The 25512-nt window shown below is 45.0% G+C and overlaps 1 protein-coding gene across 3 annotated transcripts in view; it reads left to right on the forward strand.

Moving 5' to 3' along the window:
* chd6 (chromodomain helicase DNA binding protein 6) overlaps positions 1-25512 on the forward strand; it is a 344698-nt gene that overhangs the window by 213082 nt on the left and 106104 nt on the right. For all 3 annotated transcript variants that reach the window (XM_068048713.1, XM_068048715.1, XM_068048714.1), the window contains 5 exons: positions 818-939; positions 6996-7239; positions 8554-8730; positions 15003-15146; positions 22591-22846. In XM_068048713.1, the coding sequence (XP_067904814.1) occupies positions 818-939; positions 6996-7239; positions 8554-8730; positions 15003-15146; positions 22591-22846 (943 nt within the window). The remainder of the gene's footprint in view (positions 1-817; positions 940-6995; positions 7240-8553; positions 8731-15002; positions 15147-22590; positions 22847-25512) is intronic.

The raw sequence follows: 25512 nt of genomic DNA on the forward strand, positions 1-25512 counted from the left end.
TCTTTGAGATCCATGGGGCTCTAGATTTTGCCGTCTCACTTTTTTTTTTTGTGGGAACATGTTTACTGTGAACCCTTGAATCTCCCCTTTGAATGCCTCCCACTGTTCTGAAACTGATTTACTTTTAAGTAGCTGTAGCTGGTGCATTGGGTGATTTCGCGACAGCGAGTTTGTCGTCATCGTAAAGCAGCAACTTGTTAAAGCTCCAGGGATCATATCTTTCAGTGACAAGACGGTAACCTGTGTACGCTAGTTGGCACTAAGTGTTCCCTGGCTGTGTTTAAAAGATAGTTTAGTAAACCGGGGAGCAAAAACAGGTGAACAGTAAATGCACTTCTCTCTGTGATGTTCTTCGATCAACAAGAACTAATTATTCATTCTAATGAAGGGACCAATAATAGGGGAGGAACAGGCCAATTTGGATCTATGCTTCCGAAAGCTCCCCGCCACTGGGGGTTTTCCTCACCTCATGTCTGGGTCTGTTGTATGTTGTTATGATTGGTCGACAACTCCGTTATCATTGTGTTGTGTGCAACTACCAGAATGGTAGAAGGCAATTAGATGGATCGTGGCATTTCTGTCCTCTAGCAGTTCCTGTGTGGCTATGGGCTCATGCCCTGGTTGTAAGAGCCAGGGATGAGAATTTCACACACAGTGCTGCTGGTGCACACAGTGCCATTGTCACGTGGCAGAGCAGTGAGGTTGCTTGCTACAGTACATGGCCTTAACTTGAAGGAAAGCCAGCCCTGTGTGCAGAGTGAGATGCGTGATGCTTCTACCTTTTCTGCTACTCATGTACTTCCTTTGCTTGAAACAGGAGCGTCCTCCTGCTGAAACATGGAAAAAACTGGAACTGTCACGACCATACAAGGCAGACAATAAACTCAGGGAGTACCAGCTGGAGGGAATGAACTGGCTGCTCTTCAACTGGTACAACAGGTGAGCATCTGACTTCTAACATTCCTTCTTGTTTTCTTCAGTTGCACGTGCTCTAGCCTACACGGTCTCTTCCTTTCCATGAAAGCAATGGTTGTCCTTAGGAATGACTCAAGTGTCTGTTTCAACCAAAACACATCACCCATTTCATTTTCTTTTCAAATTAGAGGAGTGCAGAGATCTTGATGGGGGTTGCAGGAGAATACAGAGGTAGGGAGGATGAGTGAGGCTATGGAGGAATTTGAAAACAAGGTTGAGAATTTTAAAACTGAGGTGTTGCCAGATCAGGATCCAATTTGGTCAGTGAGCACAGGCTGATGCGTGAACAGGACTTAATGTGGATAGGATAAGGACAGCAGAGTTTTGGATGAGCTGAAGTTTACAGAGGGTGGAAGGTGGAAGTCCGACCAGGAGAATAGTCAAGTCTGGAGGTAATAAAGGCATAGATGAAAGTTTCAGCAGCAGATGATCTGGGGCAGGGACAGAGATGGGCAATGTTACAGAATTGGTAGCAGGCTGTCTTGGTGCTTGGGCAAGTAGTATTCGTGCCAGGCAGTGACCATCTCCAACAGAGAGAATCTAGCCATCTCCCCTTGACATTCAATGACATTATCATCTCGGAATCCCTCGCCATCAACATCCTGGGCATTACCATTGACCAGAAACCACTGTGGCTACAAGAGCAGGTCAGAGGCTGGGAACTCTGCGGCAAGTAACTCGCCTCCTGACTCCCCAAAGCCTGTCCACCATCTACAAGGCACAATTCTGCACTTGCCTAGATGAATGCAGCTCCAAGAATACTCAAGAAGCTCAACACCATCCAGGACAAAGCAGCCTGCTTGATGAATATCCCATCCACCCCTTATTCAAATCCGTGATCTCTACCACCTAGAAGAACAAGGGTAGTAGACGCACGGGAACACTACCACCTGCAAGTTCCCCTTTAAGTCAAACGCCATCCTGACTTGGAACTATGTCGCCGTTCCTTCACTGTCGCTGGGTCAAAATCCTGGATCTCCTTCCCTAACTGCACTGTAGGTGTACCAACACCACATGAACTGGAACAGTTCAAGAAGGAAGCTCAGCACCACCTTCTCAAGGACGAGCAATAAATGCTGGCCCTGCCAGAGATGTGCTAATTCCATGAATAAATATCAAAAAAAGCTGCCAATATTTGGTGGCAGAAAAAGCTGCCCAAAGGTTGCCACCCACTTTTCCTTCCTCTATGCAGAGGAAACCGAGCTAGACCTGCAGACCACTGAGCTTCCTGTATTGGGTGGCTGAAAGCAACATCTGGCCTGCTGCCACAATCCCGATCAGCATCTTGTAAGAGAGCAATTGTGAGCATTGCACCCTAGAAAGATGCAGATAGTTATACAGTCACAGTTCGATCCCGTGATAGGCTGTTGGTTTCAGCCCTTTCAATGTGTGGAGTTGATGAACGGTAGCAAGGAACAAGCAAGGAAAAGAAAAAAAGTTAACAAATGGACTGATACCTAGTAGCCATGTGTTACGACCGAGGCAGGAGCAACGCACTGTTAATTCAGTCCCATCACTGCACAGGTCGCAGCATATTATTAAAGTTTTCCCACCCAACCAGAAAACAGCCAAATTTAACACACAAGTAACCCCCAGAATAAAACAGACCAAACCAGGTATCTTTAGACAACAACAAATTAACTATTTATTAAAACAAAATCTTAAACACTATTAAGATAAACCTATGTCTAAAGACCTTATAACTTCTTATTTTAACCTAACTTCCCCATTCTCTCACACACATTCAAAAACTAGCAGTTAACCGTTTTTAAAAGTGGTGTTTTTAAAAATTAGCTGTTTCTTAAGAATAAATAAATAAGTAAGTCTTTGTGGGTTACGTTCCTAATGAGTGAAGTATCCTTATATACAAATAATCAAATGCCTCTCAAAATCTTTTCACGGATTTGATGAAACAGTCTGTTCTTGATAGGCGTTCAAACACTTCAGCTGCAGCCGGCATCAGACAGTTCTTTTTAAACAAGGAGTGTAGTAATGGGTCCACTCGGATTTTAAAATTGACCGTCTCAGTTGAAACTTTACTCCAGCAATACAGACAGTCTCTTCAAAGGGTTTTTTTCCTCCTTCAATTAAATGGCTTGTAGCTGATTGTAGAATTTCTGCTGAGAGAGAATAGACAGCTCCTTTCTTCAGTAAGCATGCTTCGCTGGTGGCTGGTTCAGACCATTTTTTGCCAGTTTTACACACAGTCAAATTGAAACATTATACCATATGACCTCTCCTGCTGTGGCCTAGGGACAGGTGCAGCTGGCACTCTGCCCAGTCTTAAAGGCACACTGTTTTCAAACAGAGTCTTAAAGGCACACACTGTTTTTATCCGAGGAGAAAATAAATACAAGTCCATGACACATGCTTGTATTTTGTTTTTGTTCCTTTTCACTAAGACAGTACATCCTACCAAGTAAGCAGAAAAAAAAGCAAATGCTGGAAATCTGAAACTGAAATAGCTGAAGACACTTTGGTCAGGCAGCATCTGTGGAGAGCACAGTGGAGTTACATTTCAGGTGTGGACCCTTCATCAGAACTTGAATAGTTAACACATGTCTCCTCTCCACAGAAGCTGACTGACTCGCTGCATGTTGCCAGCATTTTCTGTTTCTGCTGCATGAAATGTTGATGTGCCATTACACTGGGTGCAACCCAGTTAAGTGACCCCATGTTTGTATTTCATGATGGAGAGAAATTCTATGGGAACTAGCGGAAAGTAAACCTATAGGGCCATGGGGATAAAGCAGGGGAATGGGACTAATTGGATTGCTCTACAGAGAGCTGGCATGAATATTGGGCCAAATGGCGGCCTCCTGTGCCATTATGACTCTATGACGGAGTTATCACTAGCTCCTTAAAGTGAAGATATTCAGATATGGACCCAAAGAATTCCTCTTCGAGAGGATTGGCTAAGAGAAAATTTTGTCAAGAGCTTCCTAGATGAGTTGGAAGTATTGTGAACTGTGAGGAGGATAGCTGTGGACTTCAAAAGGACATAGACAGGCTAGTGGAATGGGAGAACATGTGGCAGATGAAATTCAATGCAGAGAAGTGTGAAGTGATGCATTTTGGTAGGAAGAATGAGGAGAGGCAATATAAAATAAAGGATACAATTCTAAAGAAGGGTGCAGGAGCAGAGACACGTGGGGGTATAGTTGTACAAATTGATGAAGGTGGCAGGGCAGGTGGAGAAAGTGGTTAAAAAGGCATACAGTTTCCTAGGCTTTGTAAGTGGAGGCATAACATACAAAAGCAAGGAGGTTATGATGAACCTTTATAAAACACTGGTTTGGCCTCAACTGGAGTATTTTATCCATTTCTGGACACCACACTTTAGGAAGGATGTGAAGACTTTTGAGAGAGTGTAGAAAAGGTTTATGAGAATGGTTCCAGGGATGAGAGACTTCAGTTATGTGGATAGATTGGAGAAGCTGGGTTTGTTGTTCTTAGAAAAGAGAAGTTTGAGAGGAGATTTGATAGAGGTGTTCAAAATCATGCGGGTTCTAGACAGTAGGTAGAGCGAAGCTGTTCCCTTTGGTGGAGGGGTAGAGAATTAGAGGACAAGGAGTTAAGGTGATTGGCAAAAGAACCAAAAGTGACATGAGAGAACTTTTTTTTGATGCAGCCAGTGGTTAAGATCTGGAATACACTGCCTGAGACATTCAATCGTGGCTTTCAAAAAGGAATTAGATAATTATCTGAAAGGGAAAAAATTTACAGTGCAAAGGCAGAGGAATGGGACTAGCTGGGTAGCTGTTAGAGAGCCGGCATGGACTTGACAGGCCGAGTGATGACCTCCTGTGTTGTAACCATTCTATGGTTCTGGGCTGTTATTTGTAATGATGTAGAAGAGATTTGATGGGCCTGTTTATATGTTTTGTTCTTGGGAGCGTGAGTGAAGGGGGCAAAACTGCATTTCTTGCCCATCTGTGTAACTGTCCTGAATGTGCAGTGTTACGATCAGTGTCAACCACGTCATGTGGGACGAGAGTCATAGATAGGAGTGGAAGGTTCCCTTCTCTGAAGGGCACCAGAGAGCTGCTTTGGTTTTTACAATAGCCCGGCAGCTACCATGGTGATTACTTGTGGTGCCAGCTGCAAATAACCAGATTTGTTGAATCAGCATGAACCCATGACTCTAGTCCCTGGACCACCACCATAACCACAGCACAATCATTTCCTAACCCATAAGGATATACTTTATTTATGGTTGAGTTTGTTATTTGGACTCAGAAGTGAGAGTCTGTTAAAACCCATTGCTAATCTTTGGGATACTTGATAAATTTCATGCACATAGAATGAGAAACATGCAGGGTGTCCTGTTGGTGCTGCTTGCCTGGTTATGCCGTCTGTCAGCTTGCAGTGGAAAGTGACCTCACCATGTGGTGTGACACTTCTTTGACCGGTTTATTTTTTAAAACTTGTTGCTTGACAGATGAATGCACTGATGCAATTCATGTTCAAGGTAGTCTTCTACTCCTGATAGCTGCAGTATGTCCTTTCAACTAGTGAAGGTGAGAATCATTCAGCACTTACACTCCTGATGTGGTGAGGAGCGGATCAGCTCAACCATAATGAGCGCCCTCCCTACCATGCTCACAGTCGGCCTGCCTAACACTTGATGTCTCAGCTCAATGTGAAGTATGGGCATTTAGAATCATGGAATGGTTACAGCACAGAAGGAGGCTGTTTGGCCAGTCATCTCCATGGCAGCTCTCTGTAAGAGCTACTCAGCTGGTCCCATTCCCCTGCCTTTTCACGGTAGCCCTGCAATTTTTTTTCTCCAGATAATTATCCAATTCCCTTTTGAAAGCCACGATTGAATCTGCCTCCACCACACACTCAGGAAGTGCATTCCAGATCCTAACCACTCGCTGCGTAAAAAAAAAGTTTATCGTCGTGTTGCCATTGCTTCTTAAGCCAATCACCTGAAATCGGTGTCCTCTGGTTCTTGACTCTTCCACCAATGGGAACAGTTTTTCCTTATCTACTGTGTTTAGACCCCTTGTAATTTTGAAAGCCTCTATCAAATCTTCTTTAGCACCGCAGCCTCACAGCTCCAGCGACCCGGGTTCAATTCTGGGTACTGCCTGTGTGGAGTTTGCAAGTTCTCCCTGTGTCTGCGTGGGTTTTCCCCGGGTGCTCCGGTTTCCTCCCACAAGCCAAAAGACTTGCAGGTTGGTAGGTAAATTGGCCATTATAAATTGCCCCTAGTATAGGTAGGTGGTAGGGAAATATAGGGACAGGTGGGGATGTAGTAGGAATATGGGATTAGTGTAGGATTCGTATAAATAGGTGGTTGATGGCCGGCACAGACTCGGTGGGCCGAAGGGCCTGTTTCAGTGCTGTATCTCTAAACTAAACTAAACCTTCTCCTCTAAAGAGAACAGCCCCAGCTTTTCCATCTATCCACCAACTGAAGTTCCTCATCCCCGGAACCATTCTCTTAAATCTTTTCTGCATCTTTTCCAATGCCTTCACAATCTTCCTAAATTGCAGTGGCCAGAATTGGGCACCATACTCCAGTTGAGGCCAAACCAATGTTTTATAAAGGTTCATTATAACTTCCTTGCTTTTGTACTGTGTGCCCCAACTTATAAAGCCCATGATCCTGTATGCTTTATTAACCATTTTCTCAACCTGTCGTGAGATACCAGCGCCCAGGCTTGGCAGCCTTCAGGAGAGAAGGGAAGAAAATGAGTTCAGGAGGGGAGAGGAAACAATCGGATTGAGTTTCTGATCAGCTGTCATTTGCTAACAGAATCCTAAATGTGGTCTCTTGTGCTAGTAGTCACATGCTCACACTCTCTGTTGTACTTCCTCTCTGCCGTGTGTGCCCCTGTTCCACCTTACCCTCTCCCAATACACAACTGAGCCGTCCCCCCCCCCCCCCCAAACTTTCTGTGCGCGCCCCGGCGTCCTCCTCTCCTAGCCACGATCGCGCCCCGGCTTCCCCTCTCCCTAGCTGCACACACCCTTGTTCCAGCTTCTGACAATCTACTTTTGCTTTTCAGAAAAAATTGCATTCTGGCAGATGAAATGGGTCTGGGGAAGACAATCCAATCAATTACATTTCTGTATGAAATATACCTGATGGGAATCCGGGGCCCCTTCCTCATTATTGCACCTCTCTCCACGATAGCCAACTGGGAGCGGGAGTTTCGAACGTGGACAGAGGTAAACGTAATCGTGTATCACGGCAGTCAGATCAGTCGGCAGATGATTCACCAGTATGAAATGCACTACAAGGACTCTGAGGTGAGATTTTCAGTCTTGTGGCTGGATGCCTGCACATGCTTAGTAATTTATTTTTATGAGTATAGCTTGTTCTTATTAGGACCACCTAATCCTGTTTGTAAATAAAAGGAAAGCATGTAAACACTACAAATCTGAAATAAAATAACAAAAATGGTAGCTGAATCTGGCTGATTAATGCTTTGCATTGAGTCTCTTTGACTGGGAGGCTGATGCCCTGGGAACGGCAGCTTGTAAAATTTAAATTCAATTAATTAATAAAAAATCTGGAATTTAAAGTTGTTCTCAGCAATGGTGCCATAAAACTATCATTGATTGTTGTAAAAACCTATCTGGTTCACTAATATGCTTTAGGGAAAGAAATGTGGCGTCCATAGCTGAACTGGCCTACGTGTGACCCCAAACCCACAGAAATGTGGCTGATTCTTAAGTGCCTTCTGAAATGGCCGAGCAAGCCACTCAGTTGTCAAATACAATTATGGATGGGCTTGCCAGCGACGCCCACATTCAATGAAAGAATTTTTAAAAATTCTCAGCCTGAAATATTAGCCAGTTCCAGAGTCTGATTCACCTGCTGTGAAACTCTATAACTTAATGTTTGTATTCCTGTTTGCGAAACAGTTAAATTCCAGGATCTGTGAAGTTCTGTTCGCCAAATGTTCCTTGTGGTTCTTTTTGCCCATTTCTGGGAGATGCCCCAGGATTTCAGAGGGAGTCTTGAGCATCAGCAGATCTGTTCTGTGGCTTCAGATAATTTGAGAAATGTTGAATTGCTGGGCAGAAGACCGCATTTTAGCTAGAGAAAAACTTGGTGATCATCGAGGGTTGTCTGAAAACCAAACTTAAGTTGCTGAAGACTTTGAAGTAGATCTCATGCCCTGTTGGTCATGGAAGGAGGATCATGGACTTAAAAAGGGAACAATTCCGCCACTTTTCTGGCATTCTGAAATGTGATGCTGGGGCGGTGTACCATAGGGTCCATGCCAAACTCTACACTGTTCCTGATCTCTGACTACTTTCTTGAGGCTATTGACAGCACCAGCTTAAAATGGTACTGACAGTACCCTGCGGAGTAGCTGGCTTGTCTAGGTGTATGCAGTGAGGAAGGGAGTGAGCAGAAGAAAGGTGGTGCATATTCTCGCCAAAATAGAGTTGCTTCTCTGCTTGTATGTGAGCTGTACTACCAGATAATTGTGGTTGTAAAACCAACAGGGATGATTGGTGGTGGGATGGGCAGTGGGAGAATGATGGTAGAAAAAGTACAACACTTAAGTATGCAGTAATCAATCCTCGTGTCTTTTTTAAAAAATTTTGCAGGGCACTCCCATTCAGGGACTTTTCAAGTTCAATGCAATCATCACCACATTTGAAATGATTTTGGCCGACTGTCCTGAGTTGCGAAAAATCCAGTGGAGTTGTGTGGTCATTGACGAGGCCCACAGACTGAAGAACAGGAACTGCAAACTGCTGGAGGGTCTGAAACTCATGGCACTGGTGAGGATGCAGATGATCTTGTGAGTTCCAAAGATGATGGGCGGGGCTGAAGTACATAGGAACAGGAGGAGGCCATTCAGCCCCTCGAACCTGCTCTACTATTCAGTTAAATCACAGTTTATTTGTACTCTTCCTAGGATGAGAAGAGATTGAGTAGAATGGGCCGATACTCTCCGGTTTTCGAGCAATGAGACATGATCTCATTGACTAGTAGGATAGATGCAGAAAGGCTGTTTCCCCTGGTTGGACTGTCCAGACTCACCATAGTCTTACGATAAGGGGTTGGCCGTTTAGGATTGAGGTGTGGAGAAATTACTTCACTGAGTGTTGTGAATCTTTGGAAGTTTCTACCCCAGAGGGCTGTGGATGCTCATTGAATTCAAGGCTGAGGTTGATATTTTTGTGGGAATATGATGTCGTGGCAATAATGGAAACATGGCTTAACAATAGTGAGGACTGGGTGCTTAATATTCACGGATACAAAGCACTCAGAAAAGATAGGGAAGGAAAAAAGGAGGTGGGGTGACAGTACTGATGAGGGAAGACATTGTAGTGTTAGAAAGAGAGGATGTCCTTGAAGGGACAAAGACAGAATCCATTTGGTTAGAGTTGAGAAGCAAAACAGGATGAACACACTACTTGTACACAGTAGGCTTCCAAATAGTGAAAGACTGATAGAGGAGCAAATCTGAAGGGAAATGACAGAGATGTGCAAGAGCTATAGAGTGGTACTATTGGGAGACTTTAATTACCCAAATATGGATTGAGTTAATGTTAGAGTAAAGGGTAAGGAGGAGGAGGAATTTCTGAAATATGTTCAGGAGAACTTCCTTGACCAGTATGTTCTCGGTGCAGCTAGGAAGGAGGCATTGCTGGATCTGGTGGTGGGCCAAGTATCTGTGGGGGAGCACTTGGGAAAGTGATCATCATATCAAGGTTTAGGTTAGCAATGGAGAAGAGCGAGGAACAATCTAAAGTAGAACTTCTAAATTTGAAGAGAGCTAACTTTAAGGAGATAAGGGATCTAACCAGGGTAAAACGGAACCAAAGACTGACAGGAAAAACTGTGATAGAGTAATGGGTGATCTTTAAGGAGATAATGATTCAGGTACAGGCTAGGTACATTCCAACAAGAGGGAGAGGTAGGGGAATCAAATCCAGGACTCCTTGGATGACAAAGGACATGGAGAATATAATGCAACAAAAAAAGAGGGTGTATGATACATGTCAGGTGAATTCTTCAAGTGAGAACCAGGCCAAATATTAAGTTGAAAGGGGAAGTAAAGAGGAAAATAAGACTGGCAAAGAGAGAAATGGCAGCTGGCATAAAAGGGGACCCAAAAATCTTATACCAGCATGTAAATAGTAAGTGGGTAGTAGGAGGTGGGTGGGTCCTATTAGGGATAAAGAGGGTGATTATATGCTTAGAGGCTCAGGGCAGAGCAAGAATGCTTAATGAGTACTTTTGTGTTGGTGTTTACCAAGGAAGAGGGTGCTGACTTATTATCGGTAGAGTAGAGATGCCAGAGGTAACGGATGGGGTGAAAATTGATAGGCAGGATGTACTGGATAGGCTGGCTATGCTTAGACTGGATAAGTCACTTGGTCTGGATGGCTTGCATCCCAGGTTGCTAAAAGAAGTGGAAGTGGAGATAGCGGAAGGGCCTGCCATAATCTTCCAATCTTTCCTAGATACGGGGGAGGTGCCAGAGGATTGGAGAGTGGCAAATTTGGCACCCTTATTCAATAAATGGTATAAGGGAATTCCTAGTAATTACAGGCCAGTCAGTTTAACATCAATGGTGGGTAGGGTTTTAGAAACAATAATCCAGGGAAAAGATTTCAATTTTAATTGAATTTCGTGGTGAAGTAACAGAAGGTTGATGAAGGGAATGCAGTGGATGTTGTATATATGGATTTTAAGAAAGCCTTTGACAAAGTACCACATAAAAGGCTGGTTAACAAAATTGAGGCTCATGCAATAGGGTCAGTGTCAGCTTGGATAAAAAATTGGCGTAAGGACAGAAAACAGCGAATCGTGGAAAATGGTTGTTTTCCAGACTGGAGAATGGTAGACAGAGGTGTTCCCCAAGGGTCAGTGCTAGAACCACTGCTTTTTTTTTGATTTATATAAGTGACTTGGATATTGGAATACAGTAACATTTCAAATTTTGTGAATGGTACCAAACTTGGAGGTGTGGCAAACAGTGCAGATGATACCATTTGACCGCAGCAGGACTTAGGCTAGCAGAATGATCAGACAAATGGCAGATCGCATTTAATAGAGATAAGTGTAAGGTCATGATTTTGGCTGAAGGGATAGGGAGAGGCAAAATAGACTAAATGGCACAGTTCTAAAGAGTCTGCAGGGATAGAGGAGGGACCTGGGGATTCGTGTGCTCAGATCCTTAAAAGTGGCAGGACATATTGAGAGAGTTGTTAGCAAAGGATATGAGATCTTGGGCTTCCTAAAAAGAGGTACTGAGTACAAAGCAGGGAGGTTATGCTTGACCTTCATAAAGCTTTTGGTTAGGCCACATAAGAAGGATGTGAGGGTCCTTCAGAGGGTGCAGAGGAGATTTACCAGAATGGATCAAGGGATGAGGGATTTTAGTTACAAGGTTAGGTGGGAGAAACTAGGGTTGTTCTCCTTGGAGCAAAGGGGATTGAGGGGAGATTTGATAGAGGTGTACAGAATTATGACAGGTTTAGATAAGATAGTTCAAAGGAAGGCTGCTCCTATTAGCTAATGGTACAAGGTCTAGTGGACACAGATTTAAGGTTTTGGGCAAGAGAAGCAGAGGGGAATGTGAGGAAGAACTTTTTTATGCAGCGAATGGTAATGACCTGGAACTTGCTGCCTATGAGGGTGGTGGAAGCAGAGACAATGAATGATTTCAGAAGGAAATTGGATGGGCATTGGAGAGAAATAAACCTGCAGGGCCACAGGGATAGAGCGGGGAAATAGGACTGACTGGATTGCTCTGCAGAGAGCTGGCATGGACTTGATGGACTGAACAGCCTCCTTTTGTGTTGTTATGACCCTAACTAAGGTGGAGCTGTTCTCCTTTGAGAAGGGAATGTTGAGAGGAGATTTATTGGAGGTGTTCAAAATCATGAGACGTCTGGACAGAGCAGCTAGGGAGAAAAGTGCCCATTGGCAGAAGGGTTGAGAGTCAGAGGCTGCTGATTTAAGGTGAATGGCAAAAGAACCAAAGTGGACATGAGGATAAATTTTTTTACGCAGCGAATGATTAGGATCTGGAATGACTGCCTGAGAATTTGTTGGAAGCAGATATGATCATAGCTTTCAAAAGGCAATTGGATAATTGTCTGAAGGTAAAATAAATTGCAGCACTGCACAGAAAGGTTGGGGAGTAGGACTAGCTGAGTTGATTTTGTTGAGAGCCGGCGTGGACACAACAGACCAAATGGCCTCCTTTGTGCTGTAACCATTCTATGATTCTATAAACTTGGTTCAACTCTGCTCCGATACCCACTTGGCGCCTTGTACCTCAGATTCCAGGGTAGGTTCTTGCCACTGAACCTGTTGCTGGTCTGTTGATAAAGGTGTTGGTGATGGTCAAATTCTTGTCTGTTTTGGGCCTGCTGAGGTAGTGCACTGTCAGCGAGAGAGCTTCTCTTTGACCCAGAGAATCTGTTGGGGAAATTACTATTCTGATGACTTCATGTTCTTGCTTCAGTTGTTGCAATAGTGAAGTGGGCAGTAATATTTGAGGAGCACATTTTTCATAGAATGGCCTTGCTCTGTACTTTATCATTTGGTCCCTTGTGCCTTTACCAGCTCTTTGAATGAGCCATCCAGTTAGCCTTGCTCACAGGAGCATTAACACCAGCAAGGACCTGTTGGGTCTAATGGCCTGGTTCTGTGGATGTGTTACAAAGTATTTATAGCATTTAGGTTTTATACTTTTATACAAGGCTTTGAGCACGTAACCTAGGCTGACGCTCCAGTGCCGTCTTGATGGAGCGCTGCATCGCCAATGGTACCATCCCATCTGCCTGTTCTGGTGCTTCAGATGGGTTTTAAAAATTCCAAGGTGCTATTTGATGAGCAGTTGTCCTGAGCAACATTCCTGCCTTAGCCATTAACACTAAATCTGTTCACTTAGCCAGTTGTTGTTCATGGCATCTTTCTGTCCACAAATTTGTTGCCTTTTTTTTGTGCACTTCCAAAAAGACTACAATGATCCTTTAACTTAGTATAGCTTGTAGATGTTAAACACAGCAATTTGCATTTACATGCTGCATTTACATGCTGCCTTTAACATAATAAAACGTACCAAGGTGCTTCACAGGAGCATAATCAGACAAAATTTGGCACAGAGGCACATGAGATGTTAGGACAAGTGACTAGAAGTTAGGTCAAAGAGCTAGGTTTTAAGGAGTGTCCTAAAGGAGGAAAGAGGTAGCGAGGCAGAGGGGTTTAGAGAGGGAATTCCAGAGCTGAGGGCCTAGGCAGCTGAAGGCACGTCCACTAATGGTGGAACGATTAAAATTGGGGATGTGCAAGAGGCCAGAATTGGAGGAGTGCAGATAATCTTGAGTTGTAGGGCTGGAGGAGATTATAGAGATAGGGAAGTATGAAGCCATGAAGGAATTTGAAAACCAGGATGAAAATTTTAAACACAAGGCATTGCTGAACTGGGAGCTGATGCATGTCAGTGAGTAGATGGTGATAGGTGAACAGGGCTTGTTGCGAGATAGGGTGCAGGTAGCAGAATTTTGGATGACCTCAAGCCTACGGACAGTGTAAGGTGGGGGGCTGACCTGGACAACTTTAGAGTCATCGAATCTGGAGATAAGTAATGTGTAGGTGAGGTGAAGAATAACTGCTGTTTCTATACCTGAGTCACTGCACTTAGAAGTAGAGAGATGAAGTTGCAGGTTTTGAGAGATACCCCCTGGGAAAGAGGATTGGGATGGGCTGCATGGGGAGTGGGAAGGAAAAGAGGTGTTCTGCTTATCTCATACATTGGAAATGAGTGGGGTTGAGTTCATTAAGCTGGGTTCACTGGTGTACTAAGATCCTCTGTGGTTTAGTATCAGTGCAGCTTAAGGCTGTAGAGTGCCAATCATTCATGGGTTTACAGTGTTTAAGCTTTGGACTTCATCTCTGGATGAAATTTCTTGAAAAAGAAAAATCATTCCAAGAATTGAAAAAGAAGTGGAGATTTACTGAGCAGTATTGTGCCACAGGAATGTTCTTGACCTGGTGTCGAGCACACTAACGTGTATTCTCTCCCTCTCGCTCTCCTCCCTCTCTCCCTCCTCTACCTTCCCTTGATACCCCTGTTCCGACGCCACTTGATACCCCTCGACCTCCCGCCTCCTGTTCGCCCCTCGACCTCCCGCCTCCTGTTCGCCCCTCGACCTCCCGCCTCCTGTTCGCCCCTCGACCTCCCGCCTCCTGTTCGCCCCTCGACCGCCCGCCGCCTCCGTCGCCCCTCGACCACCCGTCACCCCTCGACCGCCCGCCGCCTCCGTCGCCCCTCGACCGCCCGCCGCCTCCGTCGCCCCTCGACCGCCCGCCGCCTCCGTCGCCCCTCGACCGCCCGCCGCCTCCGTCGCCCCTCGACCGCCCGCCGCCTCCGTCGCCCCTCGACCCCCCGCCGCCTCCGTTGCCCCTCGACCCCCCGCCGCCTCCGTTGCCCCTCGACCCCCCGCCGCCTCCGTTGCCCCTCGACCCCCCGCCGCCTCCGTTGCCCCTCGACCCCCCGCCGCCTCCGTTGCCCCTCGACCCCCCGCCGCCTCCGTTGCCCCTCGACCCCCCGCCGCCTCCGTTGCCCCTCGACCCCCCGCCGCCTCCGTTGCCCCTCGACCCCCCGCCGCCTCCGTTGCCCCTCGACCCCCCGCCGCCTCCGTTGCCCCTCGACCCCCCGCCGCCCCTCGACCCCCCGTCGCCCCCCGCCGCCTCTGTACCCCCCCGTCCACCTGCTTCTTCCGTGCCCTCTCAACCACCCGCCTCCCTCAACCACCCGCCTCCCTCAACCATCTGCCTCCCTCGACCGCCCGCCTCTTCCGTCCCCGCTCTCGACCGCCCGCCTCTTCCGTCCCCGCTCTCGACCGCCCGCCTCTTCCGTCCCCCCACTCGACCAACTCCTTCCGTTGTTTCCCCCCACCCCCTCCCCGATTCACCCTCCACCTACTCCCTGCTCCTGGTCCTTGCCTCCCACCCTTGCCCCTGGCCTCTGCCCCATCCACACTTGACCACACCGCCTCCCCTCTCGTTCCTTCCACCACAAATTCAGGAACACAAAGTACTTCTGACTGGAACTCCTTTGCAGAACACAGTGGAAGAACTCTTCAGTTTGTTAAATTTCCTCGAACCTGTTCACTTTCCTTCTGAGTCCACCTTCATGGAGGAGTTTGGAAACCTGAAGACCGATGAGCAGGTAGGAAAGATCTGGTTTTGGGTGTTGTTGACTGTTGTCCTCACTGGAGAACACAGGAACAGGAGGATTCCCTTCAGCCCCTCGAGCCTTTTCTGCTATTCTGTTAGAGCATGACTGATCTGTATCTAAACTCCATCTACTAGCCTTGTTACTGTAGCCCTCGATACTCTTACCCAACAAAAATCTATCAATCTCATGATTGAAATGTTCAATTGACACTATCCACCGCCACCCCCCCCAGCCTCAACAGCTTTTTGGGAAGAGAGTTCCAGATTTCCATGACTGTTTGTGTGAAGAAGTGCTTCCTGACATCACACCTGAACAGTTTGGATCAAATTTTAAGTTGATGCCCCTTTGTTTTGGACTCGCACACCAGAGGAAATAATTTCTGTCTACCCAATCAAGTCCTTAATCATCTTGACCACTTCAGTTAGATCATCCTTAATCTTCAGTATTCAAGAGAATACAAGTCCAGTCTCTGCAGCCTGTCCTCATAATTTAACTCTTTTAGCCCTGGTATAATTGTGGTGAATCTGTACTGCATCTCCTCCAAGGCAGTATATCCTCCATGAGGTGTGGGGCCCAGAGCTGAATGCAGATGAGGGTCTAACTCAAGTTGCACAGCTGAAGAATATATATTTGAGTTCCAGGCCTCTTGAGGTAAAGGCCAACATTCCATTAGCCTTTTCAATTATTTGTGTACCTGACCCCTAGCTTTTAGTGATTTCTTTGCTTGGACTGTTCCTAGCTTCTCAACATTTGGAAAATATTCTGATCTCTCTATCTTGGGTCCAAATTGGATGATTTCTCACTTTCCTACATTGAATACCATCTGCCTCAGTTTTGTCCACTCACTTAATCTATCAATGTCCCTATGCAACTTTCTGCTCCCATGTGCCCTACATACTACGCCACCTAACTTAGTGTCGTCAGCAAACTTGGATATACAAAGAACAAAAGAACAAAGATAATTACAGCACAGGAACAGGCCCTTCGGCCCTCCAAGCCTGCGCCGATCCAGATCCTCTCTCTAAACATGTCGCCTATTTTCTAAGGTTCTGTATCTCTTTTCTTCCTGCCCATTCATGTATCTGTCTAGATACATCTTAAAAGACTCCATCGTGCCCGCATCTACCACCTCCGCTGGCAATGCGTTCCAGGTGCCCACCACCCTCTGCGTAAAGAACTTTCCACGCATATCCCCCCTAAACTTTTCCCCTTTCACTTTGAACTCGTGTCCTCTAGTAATTGAAACCCCCACTCTGGGAAAAAGCTTCTTGCTATCCACCCTGTCTATACCTCTCATGATTTTGTACACCTCAATCAGGTCCCCCCTCAACCTCCGTCTTTCTAATGAAAATAATCCTAATCTACTCAACCTCTCTTCATAGCTAGCGCCCTCCATACCAGGCAACATCCTGGTGAACCTCCTCTGCACCCTCTCCAAAGCATCCACATCCTTTTGATAATGTGGCGACCAGAACTGTACGCAGTATTCCAAATGTGGCCGAACCAAAGTCCTATACAACTGTAACATGACCTGCCAACTCTTGTACTCAATGCCCCGTCCGATGAAGGAAAGCATGCCGTATGCCTTCTTGACCACTCTATTTACCTGCGTTGCCACCTTCAGGGAACAGTGGACCTGAACACCCAAATCTCTCTGGACATCAATTTTCCCCAGGACTTTTCCATTTACTGTATAGTTCACTCTTGAATTGGATCTTCCAAAATGCATCACCTCGCATTTGCCCTGATTGAACTCCATCTGCCATTTCTCTGCCCAACTCTCCAATCTATCTATATTCTGCTGTATTCTCTGACAGTCCCCTTCACTATCTGCTACTCCACCAATCTTAGTGTCGTCTGCAAATTTGCTAATCAGTCCACCTATACTTTCCTCCAAATCATTAATGTATATCACAAACAACAGTGGTCCCAGCACGGATCCCTGTGGAACACCACTGGTCACACGTCTCCATTTTGAGAAACTCCCTTCTACTGCTACTCTCTGTCTCCTGTTGCCCAGCCAGTTCTTTATCCATCTAGCTAGTACACCTTGGACCCCAAGCGCCTTCACTTTCTCCATCAGCCTGCCATGGGGAACCTTATCAAACGCCTTACTGAAGTCCATGTATATGACATCTACAGCCCTTCCCTCATCAATCAACTTTGTCACTTCCTCAAAGAATTCTATTAAGTTGGTAAGACATGACCTTCCCTGCACAAAACCATGTTGCCTATCACTGATGAGCCCATTTTCTTCCAAATGGGAATAGATCCTATCCCTCAGTATCTTCTCCAGCAGCTTCCCTACCACTGACGTCAGGCTCACCGGTCTATAATTACCTGGATTATCCCTGCTACCCTTCTTAAACAAGGGGACAACATTAGCAATTCTCCAGTCCTCCGGGACCTCACCCGTGTTTAAGGATGCTGCAAAGATATCTGTTAAGGCCCCAGCTATTTCCTCTCTCGCTTCCCTCAGTAACCTGGGATAGATCCCATCCGGACCTGGGGACTTGTCCACCTTAATGCCCTTTAGAATACCCAACACTTCCTCCCTCCTTATGCCGACTTGACCTAGAGTAATCAAACATCTGTTCCTAACCTCAACATCCGTCATGTCCCTCTCCTCGGTGAATACCGATGCAAAGTACTCGTTTAGAATCTCACCCATTTTCTCTGAGTCCAAGCATAACATTCCTCCTTTGTCCTTTAGTGGGCCAATCCTTTCTCTAGTTACCCTCTTTCTCCTTATATATGAATAAAAGGCTTTGGGATTTTCCTTAACCCTGTTTGCTAAAGATATTTCATGACCTCTTTTAGCCCTCTTAATTCCTCGTTTCAGATTTGTCCTACATTCCCGATATTCTTTCAAAGCTTCGTCTTTCATCAGCCGCCTAGACCTTATGTATGCTTCCTTTTTCCTCTTAGCTAGTCTCACAATTTCACCTGTCATCCATGGTTCCCTAATCTTGCCATTTCTATCCCTCATTTTCACAGGAACATGTCTCTCCTGCACGCTAATCAACCTCTCTTTAAAAGCCTCCCACATATCACATGTGGATTTACCTTCAAACAGCTGCTCCCAATCTACATTTCCCAGCTCCTGCCGAATTTTGGTGTAGTTGGCCTTCCCCCAATTTAGCACTCTCCCTTTTGGACCACTCTCGTCTTTGTCCATGAGTATTTTAAAGCTTACGGAATTGTGATCACTATTCCCAAAGTAGTCCCCTACTGAAACTTCAACAACCTGGCCGGGCTCATTCCCCAACACCAGGTCCAGTATGGCCCCTTCCCGAGTTGGACTATTTACATACTGCTCTAGAAAACCCTCCTGGATGCTCCTTACAAATTCTGCTCCATCTGGACCTCTAACACTAAGCGAATCCCAGTCAATGTTGGGAAAATTAAAATCTCCTATCACCACCACCCTGTTGCTCCTACATCTTTCCATAATCTGTTTACATATTTGTACCTCTATCTCACGCTCGCTGTTGGGAGGCCTGTAGTACAGCCCCAACATTGTTACCGCACCCTTCCTATTTCTGAGTTCTGTCCATATTGCCTCACTGCTCGAGTCCTCCATAGTGCCCTCCTTCAGCACAGCTGTGATATCCTCTTTGACCAGTAATGCAACTCCTCCACCCTTCATCCAAGTCATTTATAGATACAGTGAAAAGCTGTGGCCCCATTATAGATCCCAGGTGGACACCCCTCGTTAAATCTGCCAATTAGAGTACATTCCCATAACCCTTACTCGCTGTCTCCCACCAATTCCCTGTCCAAGCCAATAGGTTGCTTCCAATTCCATGTGTCTCATTTTTGTTGAATCTTTTATATGGAGCCTTGTCATGTACTTTACCTTCTAGCAGTTTTTTTATATATATATATATATATATTTATGTATGTATGTAAGATCCCTAGCCACTCCTTACCTGCTCAGAAAATTCAACTAGATTCTTTAGACATGACTCACCTTTAAAGATCCATACTGGCTCTCTCTGATCAGCTCTGAATTTAATGGTGGACTCTAGTAACTTCCCACAAGTGAATGGGTCTATTTGGAGTCCGGTTGGTCCCTTGTAATGAGTGATTGAACTGGAGTTGCCTTTCTGACTCAGTAATCTGATAGCTGAGCTAGGGTGGTCTGCAGCTGTTGATTGACAACCAAGCTCATTTAATGAGATCTGAAAGATCATTAAGGCAGAATCACAGAATTGTTACAGCGCAAAAGGAGGCCATTCGGCCCATCGTGTTTGCACCAGTTCTCCGAAAGAGCAATTCACTTAGTTCCATTCCCCAGCCTTCTCCCTGTAACCCTGCACGTTCTTCCTTTTCAAATAACAGTCTAATTCCCTTTTGAATGCTTCAATTGAACCTGCCTCTACCACACTCTCAAGCAGCGCATTCCAGACCTTAACCACTTGCTGCATGAAAAAGTTTTCCCTCATGTCACTTTTTCTTTTACCCATTACTTTAAATTTGTGCCCTCTCACTCTCGATCCTTTGACGAGTGGGAGCAGTTTCTCCCTATCTACTCTGTCCAGACCCTTCATGATTTTGAATACCTCTATCAAATCACCTCTCAGCCTTCTCCAGGGAAATCTGTTCCAACTTCTCCAATCTATCTTCATATCTGAAGTTCTTCATCGCTGGAACCATTCTTGTGAATCTTTTCTGTACTCTCTCCAATGCTCTCATGTCTTTCCTCAAGTGCAGTGTCCAAAATTGGATGCCATACTCCAGCTGAGGCCAAGCTAGTGTCTTATATAACTTCCTTGCTCTTGTACTCTATGCCGCTATTAATAAAGCCCAGGATACTGTATGCTTTATTAACTGCTCTCTCAGCCTGTCCTGCCACATTCAATGACTTATGTACATATACACCCAGGTCCCTCTGCTCCTGCACCCCAGTTAGAATTGTACCCTTTATTTTATATTGTCTCTCCATATTCTTCCTACCAAAATGAATCACTTCACATTTCTCTGCATTCAACTTCATCTGCCGCCTATCCACCCATTCCACTAACTTGTCTATGTCCTTTAGAAGTTCTACACTATCCTCCTCACAGTTCACAATGCTTCCATGTTTTGTATCATCTGCAGACTTTGAAATAGTGCCGTGTACACCAAGGTCTAGGTCATTAATATATATCAGAAAAAGCAAGGGTCCCAACACTGATCCCTGGGGAACTCCACTCAAACTTTCCTCCAGCCTGAAAAACATCCATTAACCACTACACTTTGTTTCCTGTCACTCAGCCAATTCCGTGTCCATGTTGCTACCGTCACTTATATTCCATGAGCTGTCACCTTGCTCACAAGTCTGTTGTGTGGCACTTTTGAAAGTCCATGTACACCACATCAACAGCATTGCCCTCATCAACCCTCTCTGTTACCTCCTCAAAAAAAACTCCAGCAAGTTAGTCAAACATGATTTTTGCTTAAGAAAGCCATGATGGCTTTCTTTAATTAACCCGCATTTGTCCATATGACTATTAATTTTGTTCTGAATTTTTCTTTCTAGAAGCTTCCCCACCACCGAAGTTAAACTGACTGATCTGTAGCTGCTGGGCTTATCTTTACACCCTTTTTTTGAACAAGAGTGTAATGTTTGCAATTCTCCAGTCCTCTGGCACCACCCCTGAGTCTAAGGAAGACTGCAAGATTTATGGCCAGTGCCTCTGCGATTTCCACCCTCACTTCCCTCAGTATCCTTGGATGCATCTCATCCGGTCCTGGTGTTTTTTGCACTTTAATTACAGACAGCCTATCTACTACGTCCTCCTTACCAATTTTAAACCCTTCTAGTGTGTGAATTACCTCCTCTTTCACCATTGCCTGGTTTGCCTTTTCTTCCTTGGTAAAGACAGATGTGACGTATTCATTTAATACCTCAGCTATGCCCTCTGCCTCCATGCGTAAATCCCCTTTATGGTCCCTAATTGGCCCAATTCCTCCTTTTGCTACCCTTTTACTATTTATATGTCTATAGAAAATTTTGAGATTTCCTTTAATGTTAGCTGCTAGTCTCTTTTCATGTTCTCTCTTTGCTTCTCTTATTTGCTTTTTTCACTTGCCCTCTGGACCGTCTATATTCAGTCTGGTTCTCAATAGTATTTTCTACCTGGCATCTGTCATAAGCACACTTTTTCTTCTTTATCTGAATCTCTACCTCTTTTGTCATCCAGGGAGCTCTGGATTTGTTTACCCTACCTTTCCCCTTCGAGGGAACATAGCTTGACTGTGTCCGAACTATCTCCTCTTTGGAGGTAGCCCATTGTTCAGCTACCATTTCTCCTGCCGACCTTTGACTCCAATTTATTTGCCCCAGCTTTGTTCTTAATCCTTGAAGTTGGCGTTCCCCCCCAGTTGTTATTCTTAGTCTGGATTGTTATTTGTCCTTTTCCAAGCCTAAAAGCCAGTTCCCCTTTGGCGGCATAGTCCAGGTTGGACAGTAGTTAGAACCTTGTGAGTACAAGTAAACTGCATGGCTTTAACTGGTTAACCCCAGCAATACCATGTGCACACCTGAAGGTTCTAACACTTGGTTTTGCCAACCTATAGCCACGTTCTCTTGACTGACACTCTCACTGCAATACCCATTGAGGTGTTGTCATCTGAATCGGATGTTAAACCAATGCCCCACCTGCCCTCTCAGGTGGATTTAAACGATTCCATAGCACAATTCAAAGAACAGGGATGTTCTCCCAGTGTCCATTGCCAAGAGCACCAAAATAAGTAATGCTGCTATAAAGAATCATGCTGTACCCAAATTGACTGCTTTATTTGCTGATTTAAATGCTTTGGGATGTTTTGATGAAGTTTTTTTGTATCTCAAACGCCTGGTCAGCCTGCTATTGAGAAACAAAATTGCATCGCTGTTCCCAGTGACAAGGAATTTGGCTTCTGGGCAGATTAAAACTTCAGAGGCAGTCCCATATCTCTTTGAATTTAATGCAGTTAAAGTGTCAGATGGCTGGCCTGAGTTCTTAGTTTCGCACTTTTGTGTTGGTGTGACTCCAAAGCTGGAGGCGTTAAGTTCAATATATTTGCGTGCATCTTGAAAACCGAAGGATTTTGGTAATGTCCTCTCTCCTTTCTTTTTCCTCCTAAGCACCAAATACGTTGATCGACGCCCCGATCCTTCTGGCACCTTTACTTTGTTTAAATTAAGACTCATCGCACATTGCTGTTAAATGATCACTCCCTCCTTTTTTCTCTTTAACCATGAGTGTTTCCTGCATCATGGGCATCGGCCCTTCATGTGGGTTTCTCAATTCTTTTTGTTGTCGTTACTACTTGAAATTGCCTTCAGTTTCTCCAATTTGAAGTGTTAAATGCTTCTTTGTGATGGCATTAATTTGGAGATTGAACCTTGGCCCAAGCAGGCTACTGTTGACTGGGTCACTAACGTAGCCCCTTTCCCTTGTGATAGGTGAAGAAGCTGCAGGCAGTGCTGAAACCCATGATGCTTCGAAGGCTGAAGGATGATGTGGAGAAAAACCTGGCTCCAAAGGAGGAGACCATCATTGAGGTGGAACTAACCAACATCCAGAAAAAGTACTACAGGGCCATCCTGGAGAGAAACTTCTCTTTCTTGGCTAAAGGGGCCAACCAGGCCAACATGCCGAACCTGCTGAATACCATGATGGAACTGAGAAAGTGCTGTAACCATCCCTACCTAATCAATGGTGAGTCGAGCATATCTCACTCAATTTTATAATGTTAACATTCTCATCTTCATGTTCAGATCCCTCCATGGCCTTGCTCCTCCCTATCTCTTGTTACGAAAGTGCCTCTGTGTTTTGTCAAATCTTATTTTTTTGAGGATTTATTTTTGAAAGATTGAAGAAATGTTAAACTTTGGGGTTTTCAAAGGGGGTCATGAAAAGGCCACTTGACTTGGAAAAACAGTCCCTGGAAATATTTTTAAAAGGGGCACTGAGAGGTTTTGTGAGGAAAGCAAGCCTTTCCGGGGAAACCACCTGACTTCCAGCTCAATAAACAACAGAGAACTTTGGACGCCTGGAGAAGTTGTTTACAAAGAAGTGACAGGTCAAGATTGATGGCGGTCAAATGGTTGACCTTCTGTTGTTGGTTTCTCTTTTGAATTGTTTTGAGTTGGAGTTGAACTGTACAAAAAGGGAGAGAACTTCCCAGGACAGAAGAGAAGACCACAACCCAGCTCAGCTTTCCTGTAACTCTCGAGAAGTCCACTGTGTCAACTCTTCTTATCTCCTGTCTTTTGCAAAAAAGCCTGCTAAATTAATTCTCAACACCACCTGAAAAGAACTGCTCTAAAAGATCCCAGTGACCCATCTACATGTACTCGGAGGCTAGACTGTGTGCCAGTTTTGGAACACAACATATCTCATCTGTTTTTTCTTCAAGAATGAGCAAATATTCAGCCTAAGTGGTTTTGTCTTTTGTTTTATAACAGAGCTCTAAACAACAATCCCATTTATTTTTCCGGTTATTCAGTGTGTGTGAGAGTTTGAGAACCTAAGATAAAAAGGGAATTTTAATATTTCAATCTGTGTGTTTATGCTTTACTTCATTACTGGTTAAGACTTGTTTTGTAATAAACTGATAATTTTGTTGTTTATTAAAGAAACCTGGTTGGTGTGTTATATTCTGGGGAAAATAGAGTGTATGATTGACTATCGATCAGTGGGAAAATGTAAATGTATGTTGTGACCGTGGAGAAGTGGAACTAGAATAAATAGTGCACTCCTCCCACCTCAGTCGTAACACTCTAACCTTCAACCTTCTGAGATCTCTTGTGTTCCTCCAGTTCTGGCCTCTTATGCATCCCTGATGTTCATCGCTGCACCATTGGTGGACATGCCTTCAGCTGGCTAGTCCCAGATATATTGACCTAGCAACGATAAAGGAGTGGTGATATCTGTCCAAGTCACAGTGGTGTTTGATTTGGTGGTGATGTACTCCCATTACCTTGCTGCTCTGGAATTCCCTTACATAGACCTCTCCGTCTCACTGTCCTCCTTTATGATGCTTCTTAAAATCTACTTCTTTGGCCAAGCCTTTAGTTACCTGTCCTAATATCTCCTTAAGTGGATCAGTATCAAATTTTATTGGATTGCTCCAATGAAAGTGCCTCGAGATGCTTTACTACATTAAAAGCACCATATAAATGCAAGTTGTTGATTTCTAGTACTCATCTGTATTCAGGATGTCTCATAGAAAGTATCTGTGTCCTGGGACTGAAAAACTCAACTCTTGGGAGAAATTTAATGTTACCTCTCGTCGCGAGTTTGGAGGCAGAGAGAGCATTTAATTGGGCAGGATGGTGGCACGGAGTGACCCCGCCACCTTACTGCCTCCACCCTAATTAAGTCTTTCTGCCCTGCCGCCAATTGAGGGCCTTAAGTGAATCGCAGAATCGTTGCACTGCAGAAGGAGGCCATTCGGCCCATCGTGTCCGCACTGGCTCTCTGAAAGAGCAACTCCCTCAGTTCCATTCCCCCGCTTTCTCCCCATAACCCTGCACATTCTTCCTTTTCATATCACTGTCTAATTCCCTTTTGGATGCTTCAATTGAACCTGCCTCCACCACACTCTCAGGCAGCGCATTCCACACCTTAACTACTCGCTGTGTGAAAAGGTTTTTCCTCATGTCACTTTTGCTTCTCTTACCAAATACTTCAAATCTGTGCCCTCTCGTTCTCGACCATTTGACGAGTGGGAACAGTTTCTCTCTCTCTACTCTGTTCCGATCCCTCATAATTTTGAATACCTCTATCAAATCACCTCTCAGCCTTTTCTTCTAGGAAAGCTCCTAACTTCTCCAATCTATCTTCATAACTGAAATTCCTCATCCCTGGAACCATTCTCGTAAATCTTTTCTGTACTCTCTCCAATGCCCTCACGTCTTTCCTCAAGTGTGGTACCCAGAATTGGACGCAGTACTCCAGCTGAAGCCAAATTAGTGTCTTATGCAAGTTCAACATAACTTCCTTGCTGTTATACTCTCTGTACCCTATTAATAAAGCCCATGACACTGTCTGCTTTATTAACTGCTTTCTCAACCTGTCCTGCCACCTTCAATGACTTATGCACATATACACCTAGATCCCTCTGCTCCTGCTCCCCATTTAGAATTGTACCCTTGATTCAGTATTGTCTCTCCATGTTCTTCCTACCGAAATGAATCACTTCACATTTCTCTGCATTGAATTTCATCTGTCTGCCCATTCCACCAACTTGTCTATGTCCTTTAGAGGTTCTGCACTATCCTCCTCACAGTTCACAATGCTTCCAAGTTCCGTATCATCTTCAAACTTTGAAATTGTGCCCCGTACACCAAGGACTAGGTCATTAATATATATCGGGAAAA

Source organism: Heterodontus francisci, chromosome 16 (assembly GCF_036365525.1).
Source record: "Heterodontus francisci isolate sHetFra1 chromosome 16, sHetFra1.hap1, whole genome shotgun sequence".
Taxonomy (NCBI): Eukaryota; Metazoa; Chordata; class Chondrichthyes; order Heterodontiformes; family Heterodontidae; genus Heterodontus; species Heterodontus francisci.